This window comes from Emys orbicularis, chromosome 5, assembly GCF_028017835.1.
Source record: "Emys orbicularis isolate rEmyOrb1 chromosome 5, rEmyOrb1.hap1, whole genome shotgun sequence".
NCBI classification, from domain to species: Eukaryota; Metazoa; Chordata; order Testudines; family Emydidae; genus Emys; species Emys orbicularis.
In genome coordinates this window covers 63,260,304-63,276,799 of record NC_088687.1, presented here as the reverse complement: position 1 = coordinate 63,276,799, position 16,496 = coordinate 63,260,304, and the positions used below count along the sequence as shown (strand labels likewise).

The window sequence follows — 16,496 nt, the reverse complement described above, 5'->3', positions numbered from 1 at the left end:
TTTAAGACATACCATTGTCTGGCTATGCCGAAAGAATGACAGGAGACATTAGATATGGGTTTAATCAGGCTGCAACTTTATTATTAGACAGATGTCTGGGACTAACCCGGTGGATAAAATGTGTGCAGTACAGGTGCAAAATGTATGTCCCTCCAGCAGATTCCCTGCTGGGACCTTACTAATTCCAGACAATTTTTTTTGGGGGGGGCTTCCACAGCTCCCTCCCCCCCATTTATCGAGATCCCTCCAGCAATTCCCTTGCTGGGAACTTACCACTTCCAGCCAATTCCAGTGGGAGGGGGGGCTTTCACCAGCTCCCCCCCCTTTTCATCCAGGTCCCTCCAGCAATTCCCTTGCAGGGACCTTACCAACCACACCCCCTCATAGGAGGGGTTAAGGTGGACTATAATGATGCGGGGGTTGGCTCCCTGCTGTACCAATCATAGGAGTCCCCAACTGCCCCCGGTTTGCTCAATTACCAAGCACCTCTCCTTAATTCCTTTTCCAAGCCATTTTTTCGTTCTTTTGTGCCTTAATTTATTGAGTACCTGCACTGAACATCCGCTATACACTTAAATAAAGAGTTGCGTTCTGAGTGAAGAGGGAGTGGCCAGGCCCAGCTGACCTTTTTAAACCCATCATTCCTAGGTGGTAAGTCATCTACCATGCTGGCTGCTCTTTCAGCAGCTTTATGTCTCCCCTCCTCCCCCAAGCCAAAAAGCATTGCCTTCTTCTCCCGGCCAGCCAGCCAAACTCCTCCCTGCTTAAGTGCAGGGTGGCGATTTGCTGAACTTAATCATTTACCTCAACTACATTGAAGAATTTTTTAAAAGTCACACAAACTCTTATTGCAATATTCTAAAATATTCCTTGAAAAGGGACACTTAGGAATGGGAGCCCTCCTTTAACAAGTTAGAAAATGAGTGGGTACCCATGCCCAAAATTATACAATACATCACTTACAATACAAAGTTTATATTTTTGTAGTAGGCTTCCTTTCAGAATGAATTGTTAGACTAACACTGGGCCTTTTCAATGGTAAACCCACAAAATCTAGAGTATCTTCTCCTTTCCAACACATGAACATCCTTTACTCACAAGTAGGACATCACATAAGTCACATAGGCAATTTATAAAACCTTTACAACCCTTTACAAACGCCCACTAAATTAAAATGCAATTATTGCTCTTGAAAGTCACTGTACAAATAGCATTGTTGGATCCAGTATTTGCCTGTCATAAACTCCCAACATAAGAGCAATTCAGTTAGAGAGGAAGGTTGCTTTTGTGGTGAAGTCACTGGACTGGGACTCCAGGAATGTGGGTTCAATCCCGTTTTGCTTCAGATTTCCTGTCTGACCTGGGGCAAATCTAAATGACTTGCCTTGGGTCAAACATGAAATCTGAAGCATTCTGTCCCTCAGTTTCCCATCTGCAAAGTGTGGATAGTACTGTATTATTTCCTCTCTGTGTATGTTTTGGCCAGTGGATTTGTGTAGTCAACAATTGAACAGTCTCATTCTGCGCCCCTCCCAAAGGTCCCTGCACACTGTGGTGAAGTGAATCTCCACACAGCGTACAGTGTGGTGTGCTAGGAGTGTCCCATCTTGCACAGCAGAACAACATTGTTTCTGTTGGATTCAGAGTCTCTCATAGCCACAAAGGGGGAAGGAAGGCAGGCTTTACCTTTAATAAATGAAAACACTTATGCATTTGGGGGAATGACTTCTAGAAGGCTGTGGACATCTTAGTTCCCAGTCCTGCAAACACTTACACAAGTGGCACCTCCACCCCATCTCTGCCTGGTGGCTAGCTCACCATAAATACTACAGTTTTAAAATAAGATACATCACTGTAACTCACCAAAGCAAGGTTCCCAAAACAACCTTATTCAGGGTGTGGAAAGCATTTGATTGAAAGCCTCTACATTCTGTTAGGGCCTGATTTTGCCACTTTTACTCAAATTCAGTAGTACATTGCTGTGAGAGGAATCCCATTGACTTTAATAGGACTAGTAACAGAATACTAGTACTCAGTGTGAATGGTTCATAATAGCATACTAGATTTAATAGTACATTTTTTCTTTGTATGTTTCTTTCCTGTAGTGTGTAGCTAGGGTTCATATACAAATGTGCTATTTTTTATACAACGGCGTATTGATAAGAATTTTTTTAATCAAAAGCTTATCTGTATGGAAGAACAATTACATCCTGTGAGTAACAAGGATGCATTGTGCTTATCCTGCAGATGTTTACCTTTAAGGTTAAAGCTAACCAACAAATATGTACTGTGCATGAGTTTTCTTTGTGTGACTGATAACTGAAAGTGTGAGTGGACTCTCCCTGTTTCTAATCACATGGATTAGCATGTATTGTAACAATATCTTTAGGTACTGACACAGGGGTAATCGTGGACACACTCTTGTAGTCCTCACTCAGTTCTTGTCAGACTAAGCTTCTTGGCTTAACATCAGTGGAGCTTTTGCTGAAGGACTGAGGTCCTCTCCATGACCAGGTGTGGACAGGAACCTGTGGCCATAGAAAGAGGGCTTCTGCCTCCCTATGGAGGCTGTAACAGGGCAGTCTGCCCCTCTATGGGCCAGGGACCTTAGCCAGGCAGGTCCAATTCTAAGACCCAGCTGGGAAGGGGTCAGGTGATACTTATAAAGGGCTGAGAGATCTCAGTTGGAGGAGGGCTGCAGGAGTGAGGTTTGCTTCTGGGACTGGTCCTGAAGTGGAGAGAGGGGTGCTGAGTGAAATGTCACGAGATCCCTGTAACCTGTGTTGGTCAAGGAAATAATTTTGTTTTGTGCTACTTTGTGCATTTTTCTGAATAAGAATACATTCTTTTGCAGCAGTAGAAAACATTTAATGAACATCAATATATCTTCTGCCACCTATTTGAACACATTTGCTTATTCACTGGTAACATATAAATAAGTATAATTTATAAGACACTTTTGTTTTAAGATTTTAGTTACTTTAAACATTTTCTGTGAAGATAAATTATTCTCTCCCACCTCATATCTGATTTTGAATTGTTTTATAAGAAAAAGGAATGGATATTTTTGATATTGATCTATTTCTGGACTAACAAGATAGCTGTCAGTTACTTCCATCCTGGGATCAAGTACAAATGGTACAAAAGACACTTGCAAGTTTTTTTTAATGGGTCAGACATAGGTTTATATTCAGCATGACTTCTCCAATTCAAGTCACAATATAGTCAGACATATAAACTTTGGAATTTTTGTTTCTCTTATGTAAAGGCAAAATCAAATACCATGCACTAAAGAAGTTAACTTCGATATGCACATGAAAACATTTGATGTTGTTCATTTTAATGATGATTATTGTGGAAAGAATGGTCTAATCTTCATACTCATCTTCTTCAACGAATACCATGACCCTTTCCAGTTCATCCATACAACTCCATCATCTGTGCCGTGTTTTGCCATATCCCAGCTGTACTGCCCTCCCCAATAGTATCTGCCATTGGGATTGGCTGAATGGCATCGATTGTACCACCAACCACCACCATCTTCTTTAGAACACTGTTTTCTTGGATCTGCATGAACCCTGGGAGGTGGGGGGAGGGGAGGGAGGGAAACACACAGTTAATAGTGACAGATGCACTGTAGCTAAACAATACAATACATTTTTACAAAATACAAAATTTAAAAAAAAACAAAATTACTAAAGATAGTTAAGACCCAGGCAGGCTGCGAAGAGCTACAAAAGATCTCTCAAAACTGGGTGACTGGGCAACAAAATGGCAGTTGAAATTAAATTTTGATAAATGCAAAGTAATGCACATTGGAAAGCATAATCCCAACTATACATATAAAATGATGGGGTCTAAATTAGTTGTTACCACTCAAGAAAGAGATCTTGGAGTCATTGTGGATAGTTCTCTGAAAACATCCACTCAATATGCTGTGGCAGTCAAAAAAGCGAACAGAATGCTGGGAATAATTAAGAAACGGATAGATAATAAGACAGAAAATATCATATTGCCTCTATATAAATCCATGGTACGCCCACAGCTTGAATACTGTGTGCAGATGTGGTCGCCCCATCTCAAAAAAGATATATTGGAATTGGAAAAGGTTCAGAAAAGGGCAACAAAAATTATTAGGGGTATGGAACGGCTTCCATATGAGGAGAGATTAATAAGACTTGGACTTTGCAGCTTGGAAATGAGACAGCTAAGGAGAGATATGATTGAGGTCTATAAAATCATGACTGGTGTAGAGAAAGTAGATAAGGAAGTGTTGTTTACTACTTCTCATAACACAAGAACTAGGGGTCACCAAATGAAATTAATAGGCAGCAGGTTTAAAACAAATAAAAGGAAGTATTTCTTCACACAATGCACAGTGGAACTCCTTTCCAGAGGATGTTGTGAAGGCCAAGACCATAACAGGTTTCAAAAAAGAAATAGATAAATTCATGGAGAATAGGTCCATCAATGGCTATTAGCCAGGATGAGCAGGAATGGTGTCCCTAGCCTCTGTTTGCCAGAAGCTGGGAATGAGCGACAGGGGATGGATCACTTGATGATGACCTGTTCTGTTCATTCCCTCTGGGGTACCTGGCACTGGCCACTGTCGGAAGACAGGATACTGGGCTAGTTGGACCTTTGGTCTGACCCAGTAGGACAATTCTTATATCTTATATTCTTATTTGTGTGTGCATGTGTGCATGTATGAATCTGTTTTTTCTGTTCCTGAAGATGTAGTAAAAGTTATCTCTGAACTTTCCACAAATGATTAATCATCGAGTGTGTTCTATACACTTCATCTGGGTATGTGTTATGCATAATAGCATATGGTCTGAGCCCAAACAGCCAAGGAATCGATAATGAAAAGTCTAGGCTCAGAAGAAACATCCATCTACAATGAATCTTGAATGAGAGACCACCCCATTAGGCAATCTCCTGTTTTAAGAAACTATCCCAAAGAATTTGCAAACAAATTGTATACAATTATGCTGCATCTTTTTTGAAAGATCATTTTAGCTTATCAACCAATACCTAACAGTTCTGTAAATGGTCACAGGATAGACTTAATTACATTCCTAACTAAAACTTATATGGGACCTGGTTTCAAAAAGAGGCTGGACAGAAACAAGGTGTCAGAGTGGGTTCATGCACTAGACTTTCATTTCTGGATACCTGGGTTCAAATGCAACTTTGGAAGGAAGTGAAAATTATTCTGGCAACCTTATTCTAGTCTCTACTGTATGTTTGTTCGCCACATAAGACTCCCACAGAATTAGAAAAATCTGCTTCAGAAAAATCAAAGATTTAAATAACAGGGATGCTGGAGGTGCATTGGTAGAAATGCACAGGAAAATTTGCACTATACCTGATTCCTCATTCTGATAAGCATAAAAAATGACACACATTTTAAAAATAACAAAGTGGAAAAGTGCTTATGATAGATCACTCCAATGCACAATTTTTTTGCATGTCTACAGCTGAAAAAGATAGTGGTAGAGAAGAGAGCTACCACATCAAATATTCTATAGCTACCATTGGTACTCAATGCGTAAGTCCATGCACAGTAATAAGGATTCACCTACTGAATTTAATTAAAAACTAAGAAAACTGGCACACAACGTTCCTATAGTATGTTATATTATGCATATGTGTTTCTAATGCAAATATCATTGTAATTTAATGGTACCGAACAATACGTACCATATGGATTTGCCAACACAAGCAATTCCTCTATTAGTAAATATTATAATAGAGTAAATGACTATGTAAAAGGGTTAGAGGGCATTTTACAGGTATAGTGCCAAAGAGATTCTAAATTATGCACTTTATCACTAACAATTGAAATTCTTTCTATTCTTGATTAGGTAGAATTTATCCTTTAGAACAGGATATTTTGCTAATTTCAGCAGCAGATCTCCTTCGTTTTTGGCTCACGCTGAGTAAGGCCCAATGATCCTGCTCCTATTGACTTCAGTGTCAAAATTCTCATTGGCTTCAGGGACAGCAAGATTGGGGCCATAATCTCATGAGTTAATGTGAATGATAATACAGTGTCCAAAGGTGCCAGTCTGTGGACACTGATGTGATTTTTAGAACAACTTCAACCCACTACTCCATTGTGACATTTTGCAGAATTAGCACATATTAGCCTGTTCTAAAAGACTGTGGAACAATCCATATCCAGATGCACATAAAGCAGTAATATCTCCAATTTGATAGCTTTATCTTGATATTAAAAAAAATTGCTAATGCAAGTACATACCATCCATCATTGTCTCTGTCAAAAGTGCTGAAGAACATGCCATTGTGAACTGTCATTGTTCTGTTCTCGCCATACAGTTGTGAAGCTCCATCCATAAGAGCATTGCCAGCTGTGCCTTTATAGTTACTAACTGATATCTGATACTTGTTTGCCTCATTTTGTATGGTGAATCCTCCATAATGAGCTGAAACCTTATCACCATTCCAGTCCTCCATTTCAATTAAAACTTCAGTGGGTCCCATTTTGGTAAGCTGGCTGATTTTGTCATTTCCAAGCCAATATTCACCTGACAACCAATAAAAGGAAACTCAGTGAAACCACTTTCAGAATATGTTTTAAGGCAACTTTACTATTTTCCCATAAATCTGCTACAGTTAATGAACATCCTTTGACTCAAGTGTGGACAGTTTTAAGAAACCTGAGAAAAAAGTTTTAATAAAAGAAGCGCTTTAAGGTTTGTATTCAGAATTTTACCTGGAGTATCACAGTATTTTTTCCCTCCACTTTTTGCAATATTTCCAAATCCTTTTTTGTATGCATCCCATGTTCTCCCAAAGCCAACACTGCCATCTTGGCGGTTCTGAATCAAAGTCCATCCTGCAGGGGCAACAATATTTGAATTAAATTGCAATTAACAAGAGAACAAATAGTGTTAGCGTGTAATCCTGCTCCTGTTTGTGTCAAGGAGTGTGTAAGAGGAGCTGGAGGGTCTGGGACTAGCCAACCCTGATTACTGAAAGAGGCACAACTCAAGAGACATCAGGTGATTACCCTGGAAAGAGCAGCTGGAAGCTGCAGTGAAGGGGGTGGATGGATGGGTGCTCACTCAGGGAGAGCAGAGACTGCTAGGAGTGTGCAGGTTCCAGCAGAGTCCTGGGATCTGGGACTAAAACTCCAGCTAGGGAATAGCCGGCTAAGGCAGGAGAGATCCTGAGCAAGCAGGGGAACAAAAAGAAAGGGACTGCAAAGCTCTCTAGGAAGGAAGGCCTGGGAGAGACCCGAGCAAGCAGGAGGCAAAAAGGCCTCCCTAGGCAGAAAGGCCTGGAAGTAGGAAGAGAAATGTTTGTCTGTTGGACTTTAATTTGGGACTGTATGTTTTATTTTTAGTTTATGTTCTGTGAGTAAATCCAGACCCAAAGAATGGGTATTCTGACCACAGAAAAAATGTATGGAGTCTGTGTAAGGAGTTTTAAAAAGGGGGAAACAGAGGCAGGGCACTGCAGAGTGACCTCTGACCACAAGGGGGCTCTCAGGAGAGAGTCAACCCTACTACAGGGAGCTTTGCCATTGACTTCAACTGGAGCAGGACTGAACCCTTAGGGTATGTCTATACAGGAAAGAAAAACCTATGGCTGGTCTGTGACAGCAGACTCATGATTGCAGGGCTCGGGATCATGGGGCTGTTTCATTGCTGTGTAGACTTCTGGGCTCGGGCTGGAGCTCGGGCTCTAGGATCCTGCAGGGTGGGAGGATCCCAGAGCGTAAGGGCCTAGTTCTACCACCCTACTCACATTGAGTGGTACCATATCCTGTGAGTCAGGCTGGAAGAGGGAGGCCAAAAGGGACATGTTTGGTCCCTTATTACAGATGTGATCACAGTACTAATGAAGCAAGAGTGCAATCTTTGGAGTGTGCACTCTCTGAAATAATCTATAAATAGTTAAACTGCTGTGCTGGCCTGAATGCCTATCTTCATGTCAGAAGCAAAGAATGCTTGTAACATTTTCATATTTGGCTAGATATTTACTTAGTTGTGAGTTGTGGGTGACGAGTAGCTATGCTGCCCCAGGAGGAGCACTGGGAGGCAGAGAAAGTCTCAGAGGCACAATTCTTCCCATTTTCCCCTCTTGCTTGGGGCATAGAGGGAAGAAGTAGAATCACAGAATCATAGGAATGTAGAACTAGAATGGATCTCAGTAGGTCATCTAGTCCAGTCCCCTGCACTGAGGTAGGACTAAGTATTTTCTAGACCAGCAATACTCAGACCTCAGTAGTTCAGGAGCCAAATTAGTGATCAACATTACCCAAAAGAGCCACTGTATGTGAATTCATTGTTTCATTCACTATAGTACTATATGTTCATATTTAAACAGTATGATGGGGAAATATTTAGTTTATATCTATATTATTCTCACAGCAAAATGACTGACCACATATTATTATTTTATTATCAACCACAATTGGTTAATAACATAGTAAAAGCATCCTGATTGGTTAATAACTTAGATTGGTTAATAATTAAATCACACAGCATTTTCATATCATGTGCTGCAAAGAGCCACAGGAAACACATTAAAGAGCCACTTGCAGCTCACGAGCCTCAGTCTGAGCATCACTGGTCTCGACCATCCCCAACAGGTATTTATCTAACCTATTCTTAAAAACCTTCAGTACGAGAGATTGCACTGTAATTTGTTTCAGTGCTCAACTACCCTTACAGTTAGGAACAAATTACCCAGTGAGGTTGTGGAATCTCCATCACTGGAGGTTTTAATACATTGCAGGCCTTGAAAGTGTGCAAGATACTCCCCTTCATGCACCCAGCCAACTCCTCTGGCCAATGAATGGGGCAAGGTGGGGAAGGAGTCAAAGCTCCCCTATCTGCCCATTCCCTTCCACTTGCTCCAAATTGGGAGCATCCGGGGCTCAGTCCTTGCACTCTGCACAGGGCCTGGACCCAAGCTCCAGGAAGCCCTAACACAGCCAACCTGGAAGATGTGGAGATGGGGGAAGTCATACGCTTTTCTTGCTCCCTAGAACAGTTGTGATATTGCACTTCAATCTAGCCACAGTAAAATATACGAGTCAAAATTTCATCTACCAAGCCCAGTCAGTGACTATCCAACAATTCTTTCTCCACTTTATTAGAGAAAGATCCTACTATGCATGGGCCACCTTCCACTCCAGCACTCAGATCCCTCAGCACGTAGTTCTCAAAACTTTCTGTAGATGACATTCTGCAATGGTTCACAAGCCATAGCATGAGAACAATTGCTTTAGATTAACTAATAATTAGTGCCAAAAGTTATAATCTCAGATGAGCACAAATGCAAAGAAATACAGGAGAAATGCAAATTCATTTTTGTGAATATTTATAGTTATCCCTGTCACAGCACCATAGTTCATCTCACACTTACCTCCTTTTGCTGTGGTCATATCACAGTAAACCTTGTAAGGTCTGAAGAAAGCATCAGGCTGAATGAGGTACATTTCAGATGAATCACCTCCTTTTCTGATAATGTCTTCACATTCTACAATCATAAATCAACAGTTTATGTTTCTGAGGGACCTATGAAATTCTAGTAGAACAATCCTCTTCATAAAGACAATAATTAACAGAATAGATTTCTATTTGCTAATTATACAGGAATATCTTACAAACATCTAATTCTGCTTGATTTCACTTTGATTTAAATTATAAATTAAAATGACATAAGAGGGAATCACGAAAGAAAGAAAATTATACCTGTATTGTCCCACAATCCCTTATAAGATGAGATTTTCAAAAACTCCTTAGTGACAGGTCCCACTGACGCACAATGCCTTTTTGAAAGTCAGTGGGACTCATGCTCCTAAATCACTTAGGTGCTTTTGAAAATCCCACCCACCATAGATAAATAAGACAGGTAATACATATGATTTTCCATACTGGATCAGGCCAGTGGTCCATCAACTCTGGTATCCTGATTGGTGACTGGTGTCAGATGCTTTGGAGGAATGTGAACATGTGCCCATAATGCATCTGTCCAGTTGTACATTGATATAAAGGACGGAAGGGAGAGATTTCTGTACATGTAAATGAGTTACCTTTGCCTGACACCACTGGGATATTACAGGAAACAATGCACGAAGAGCGGCAATTTTCCATTTGGGATGCTATCGCATTTTCCAGTTTTTGTATCTTTTTGTGTAAGGTATCCACAACTGAACGGAGGACTCGGAGGCTAGATGGGATGTTGTTGTCCATGTTCTCTCTGATGTATGTATAGTGTTGCTCTATCTCTGTGTTGTACTCAGAAACTACATTTTCATTATCTAGAAAAGAGAATGTATAACAACTGTCACAATTTTCAACGTTTTCCAACTAGCATATTCTAATCCAAATTATAAACCATGATCCAGTCAGTATTATTTGAGATTTTACTTCTGCTGTAGAAATGAAAAGAGTGCTCTGTGTGTCCTTTCCCCCTCTTCCCTGATTTCACAGTGTGCAAAGAGCTTTAGCCCCTGTAACAGGGACATACTTTGTATTATGGCTCAGTATAAATGGACAAATTTCTTGCTGTGATTATATTCTCATAGACTCATAGACTTTAAGGTCAGAAGGGACCATTATGATCAGCTAGTCTGACCTCCTGCACAACACAGGCCACAGAATCTCAGCCACCCACCTCTGTAACAAACCCCTAACCTATGTCTGAGTTATTGAAGTCCTCAAATCGTGGTTTAAAGACCTCAAGGTGCAGAGAATCCTCCTGCAAATGACCCATGCCCCACACTGCAGAGGAAGGCGAAAAACCTCCAGGGCCTCTGCCAATCTGCCCTGGAGGAAAATTCCTTCCCGACCCCAAATATGGTGATCAGTTAAACCCTGAGCATGTGGGCAAGACTCACCAGCCAGCACCCAGGAAAGAATTCTCTGTAGTAACTCAGATCCCACCCCATCTAACCATATTCTGCCAAGGACCTGTAGTAAACACCCTCACAGAAGCTTATTATGGCTGTCCAGGAGCTGGGGACATCTAGGGTATGTCTACACTGGAATAAAAGACCTGCAGCACGACTGTGGCTGGTCTTGATCAGCTGACTTGGGTTCACAGGGCTCAGGCTGTGGGACTAAAAATAGCTGTGTAGACGTTCAGGCTCAGGCTGGAGCCCAGCAATTTTACAGTGCCGCAGCCCGAGCTCTGCGATCCCGAGTCAGCTGACCTGGGCCAACTGCAGGTGTTTAATTGTTGGGTAGACACAGGCCTAAGGGTCCAATGCAAGTTTTACCTTTGACTTCATCAAAAGCAGGATCAGGTCCTTGGCCCCTCAGCTAGGATTTTTTAGATTTAGTTTTATGGACTTGTGACACCTTAGCTACTTAGACTGATGCGCCTATCTGTAACCTTTTTAAATAAGCCCTATATATTTAATACTTGTAGCAATGCAAATTTGTCTGTAATACTGATTTACTGCAATGATGCATAACAATAATGTACCTTTTATTTGTTTTTGTCTTCTTTGCAGTTTATCTTCTAGTGTATTCATGTACTCATAGAATGTTGAAGAGGTTTCGGACTGTTTCTCTACTTTGTTCTTTAGGTCCCGAATGTCGGATTTCACACTTTGTTCCTGTTTTACCAATGCAGTTTGCAGCTCACACCCAGTTGGACACAACACTCCCTAAAAAAGCAGGGGGGGAAGAGTCAACTACAGGTGCTGTACATTAGAGCCAAGATTTATAAAACTGGGTGCCTAAAGTTAGGTTCCCAATCTCATATTTAGGCACCTAAACAAGTAACCAGATTTTTAAACGTGCTGAGCATCTAGCAACTCTAGGCCATTTATTTAGTTGTCTCAATATGGTCTCAAAATACTTCAGACATTCAATTTATTGGAAAAAAACTGCCATCTTAAATGGAGAAAACAGGCTCAAGCTCCAGTTGGGGATCCCTTCTGATAACTCATTAAAGTTCTGGGAGGGGGAGACCCCCTAATATCTGTGATCCACCACATGCTTTTGGCTAATTTTTCTGGATTACCAACTGTTCATGGTTTAACCATCTGCAGCTACAAAATTATGACTCATCAAGCACTACAGCCATATCAGGTACCCAAAAATATTGAGATATATGTCCCCCACATAATCACAAAATTAAGTATTAACTTTACTCTGGTACATAAGGTATGAGTATCTTTCATGTGAAACAACCATACACCAAAAGATTTAAACAATTATCTCCTCTGGAAGCTTGCACTATTATTATAGCATCAGTCACTATTCCTCTGAAGGATGAAAATATACCAAAACGGATGAAGAAAATACAAAAGCACCAAATTTCGAAGCAGTATGAGACCGAAAGTACCCAACCTACTAAAGGCCTCCAAAATAATCCTGCGTTTCTGATTAACTGAACTTTAGCAAACTTGTTTGAGTCATCTCTAGTTAGAAGTAATAAGTTCTCAGCTACTAAGATGCCTAGCAGCATGGTAACAACTTATGCTTTTTACTGGAGACCAAGACTGAGGTAATGTGATGCACAACTGGTTCAGTATAGGGAAGTTAGCATTCTACTAGACATACTACTTGTCTTTGCATACACTACCCACCTAAAAGAGCTTGGGTTAAAGACTGATGGTAGAATGTAATGAATGCTTGAAGAATTTAAAAAGTGGGGGATTCCTTTTAATATTGGACAGCTGGACAGAGCCGTGCCGTACAGGATAGATGCAAAAATGTTTGATAGTGAAGATGCCCTGGATAATGTATTAATATGTTAAAGCAGATCTGTGCTATATCTTTCTTTCAATTCGTAATGCCTAAAGATACAGCTACATATTTCCATCTTCGTTCCTTTCATCTCTAGGGTAATGAATCAGTGGGGGTGGGGGTGAGAAGTGAACCTTTGGCTCTGCCTACTCCACTGCACCTCTCCAATGAATGGCTCCTCAAGTGGAGGGCAGCATCTCAATTGCAGTCCCTATGCCTCCTCAACCACAGGTCTTGCAATTCTATCCAGCCCTTTTGCAGGCCATGAAGAGTGAGAAGAGAGGCTCCTTATTCCTTCCCTCCCAATGCACAGCCACGTAAGTGATGTGGGGCACAATCTAGCTCATAATTATTTACATTCATCATTCAGGACTCAGTTCTGCCTCCCTGCTCATCATAAGTAGGATAAGACTCAACAAATAATCCCATGAAATCAACAAGACTACTTGCTCAATCAGGTACTGCTCAACATGAGCAAGGGAGAGCAGAGTTGGGCTGTCAGTGAACTACAATGGTCACTTCTTGGTGTTTGGTTGATTAAGAAAACTGTCTGTTCTTCACAACTGTTAAAGAAAGAAAAAAATATTAAAGGGCACAACAGTTTAAAAAGATGAGTTCTGAAAAAATAGTGATGACTATGTTTCTGGAGGGGTATCATCAAAGCACTAGAAAGGGAAGTGCATCGAATTCACTGTAACCACCTGAATGCTACTGAACATTCCAAGCACAAGATACCTGCTGAGCTACAGGTAGTACCACTGTGAGGTTTAGTACATTTCTGAAAGCAGGGATACAATTACTATTAAGTGCATCTGTCTCCACTGCAATTACAAGGCAAATACACCTACTAGCTCATCTGATGCATGCCTGCAGCCTCCAGCATCAGGATAAATGACATTTTCTTTCTTCTGGCCCCGAGTGGGTGGTTTTGTTGGACGAGCCTGATATCCACCTTTACTAATGGGAGGAGGAGCTGGTCTGAGAGTTGGCATTGGCTCCCGTCTTTTATCTACTGGTCTGTGACCTCGAGCATCCACTTTTTCGCCATTAGCCTACACAAAGCCAGAGGGAGAAAAAACTCTTTATAATTAGGATCATTATTTTAAAAGTAGGTACATCAATTGTATAAAATATAAAAATAGCATACATCAATTTATTGGCATATTTTAGGTGTAATTTTACCCTCTATCTCTCACATTTTAGTCACAAGAAATACACTAATTCCATGCAGGAAAAAGACCTGAGTATCATTTTGGGTAGCTGAATGAAAACATCTGTTCAATGTACTTTGGCATTAAAAAAGTGAACAAATTGTTAGGACAGTTAAAAGATGAAATTGAAACTAATACTGAAAATATTGTAATCGCCCCATCTCAAAATAGAAGTAGCAAAAATAGAAAAGGTTCAGAAAAAATAAATAGCAAGAAACTTAAACCTGATAAAAAGAAATAGATTATTTTGCACAACTCATGGCCACTGGACATGGAGTTTCAAGTTATTAGTAGGATTCAAAAAAGAATTAGGCATCTATATGGATAACAATCTTCTGAATAAGGGAAATAGGATAGACCAAAAAATTCAGATCTGATCCTTCACACCCTCACTGTGGGTAGCCCAGTGAGGTCAATGAGACTACTCTCACAAGTAAGACCCACATGTGTAATGGCTATGAGATCAAACTCTTAGAAACATCAGAAATAAGCAGTGTACATTAGAAAATGGCTGGGAAGTTATTTGGTAAAATAGTATATCAGAAACATATTCAATTTATAGACCCAGCCAATTATGCCACATATGAAATAATTTCTTATTTTTGAACCTGGTATTCATTTGTTTAGGGATTTGTACAAGATTTTTAAAAGTCCAATTTTAAATCAAATATTGACTTCTTTTAAATTTCTTTCCTTAAGCAAAATTAATATACCAGCTATACACATTTTTATGCCTTAATTTTAAACTGGCCTTGGTGGGTATTTTTGTTTGTTTGTTGTTTTTTAATTCTGTTTCAGAATGTTACCTCTCTCTTTCTAACTCCAGTGCAGTATGAACTGGGAACCAGTTCCTTCCTTTTGTTGCTCATTTAGAGCCTGATTCAAAGCCCACTGAATCAATGGAAAGACTCCTATTGACTTCAATAGTCTCAAGGCATTATTTAACACACATTTTGCTACTCTTTTACTTACGCATGTTTCTCATGCTCTTAAATAAATGTTAAAATTGCTAAATAAATATCCTTACTTGAATATGTCTGAACATGTAATTAAATCCAATCTTACCCTGGGAGCGTTGTCACTTTCCTACAAAGAGAGAGAGAGGGAAGAGAAGGAAAATACATCAGAAAACAGGGGGGAAAAACCCTACAGTTTGCTGTTACACACATGAGAAAAAAATAATTACAAACAATTTTCCTTGAACACCTTAAGCTGAGGATGAATATGTTTTTGAGATAATTAAACATTTTATTTTGTAATTTAACTAAATTAAAAAGCTTATAAAGTCATACATACAACTAAGTAAGATCAAGCATTACTATTGTTATTATTAATTATTATCATCATTACTACAACCTCATCATCATACTCTAGAGAAGCCAGGGATTTAACTATGGAAACACAGAGCAGACACAGCAATAGCAGTTTCATGATGCTGGCTTGCTTAAACATCTTGGTAACCTTCCCCTGCTGAAGGTACTGACAGTGAAAGGCACTTTGTGTTCATATATATACCAGACAGTCTGAAGTCTCCTGGCTTGCTAATGATAGGTCTAACCAGAAAAAAGAGTTATCGTTCCACTGTTAATATTTAATCTCTTTGTTCACTTTGTGCCTGAACAAATTCCCCAATTGAGCAACATCTACATGGAGGCCTTATCTACATGTTACACATACCCCACATATCTGATGGCATAGTTTAAATGTATAAATCCTGAAAATCACCTCTTCTTCAAATATGTGAATTTAATATTTTCCTAAAAATCATTAGCCTTTTGAAACACCTGAAAAGGTGCACATCCAGCCAACTGAGGTGAGGGAAATAATGTCAAATGTCACAAAAAAAGCAAGTTACTTACTTTCTCCTCTTGGAAAACTTAGACTTTTTAAAATATTTCATTAAATATGTATCAAAATCATATAATACACAATGCTAAGCTATATTGTACAGTGCATACGTCAACATAAATTTCTATGAGTATCAAACCTCAGGAAGGCTATTGAGGCAAGTACGTGATGCTTACAGGATAACTATCATTCTTACTGCAGCACTTAGAGGTCCTGATCAGGGGTTAGAGTCCCAATGGGCTAGGAACCACACACACATATAATAAAGGTAGCTCTGCCCCGAAGAACTTACAAAATATAGCCCATATCCAGCAAAGCACTATAGCATTTCAGTTTCAATGGGACTACTCATGAACTTAAACGTTCAGCACATTCTTAAGTACTTTGTTAGTTTGGGGCCTATCGATATATAATTTAATTGATAAAAGTTGATTCCTATCTAATAACTTAATTTTTTTTTAAAAAGTCTGATTTCCAGAAATGCTCAGCACCCACAACTGGAGCCAGATTTCAAAAGAGCTCAGCTTCCTTTTACTCACCTAAGTAAGGTGGCCAGTTTTTGAAAACTGCTAAGTACCCAACTGTTGTCAGTGGGATTCACTGAATGCTGAGCCCTTTTGAAAAGTCATTAAGATGCCCAAAAGGAAGCTGAGTACCTTTCATAATCTAGCCCAGAGTTTACAACCTATGCATATTT

At 39.9% G+C, this 16,496-nt stretch overlaps 1 protein-coding gene across 3 annotated transcripts; it reads right to left on the bottom strand.

Annotated features, from left to right (window-relative positions):
- Nucleotides 1-3,349: 3,349 nt before the first annotated feature.
- On the bottom strand, nt 3,350-15,403 carry FGB (fibrinogen beta chain). 3 transcript variants are annotated; one of them, XM_065405282.1, is made up of 9 exons: nt 15,308-15,403; nt 15,017-15,037; nt 13,589-13,792; nt 11,470-11,653; nt 10,073-10,300; nt 9,403-9,516; nt 6,740-6,862; nt 6,266-6,551; nt 3,350-3,578 (listed from the first exon to the last, which is right to left on the bottom strand). In XM_065405282.1, the coding sequence occupies exons 1-9, from the start codon at nt 15,401-15,403 to the stop codon at nt 3,350-3,352; spliced, it is 1,485 nt and encodes a 494-aa protein (XP_065261354.1). The 3 variants fall into 3 exon arrangements, with proteins under 3 accessions (XP_065261354.1, XP_065261355.1, XP_065261356.1); XM_065405283.1 differs by lacking the exon at nt 15,017-15,037 and having other exon boundaries at nt 15,266-15,382; XM_065405284.1 differs by lacking the exon at nt 15,017-15,037 and having other exon boundaries at nt 15,308-15,382.
- Between the last annotated feature and the right edge of the window lie 1,093 nt (nt 15,404-16,496).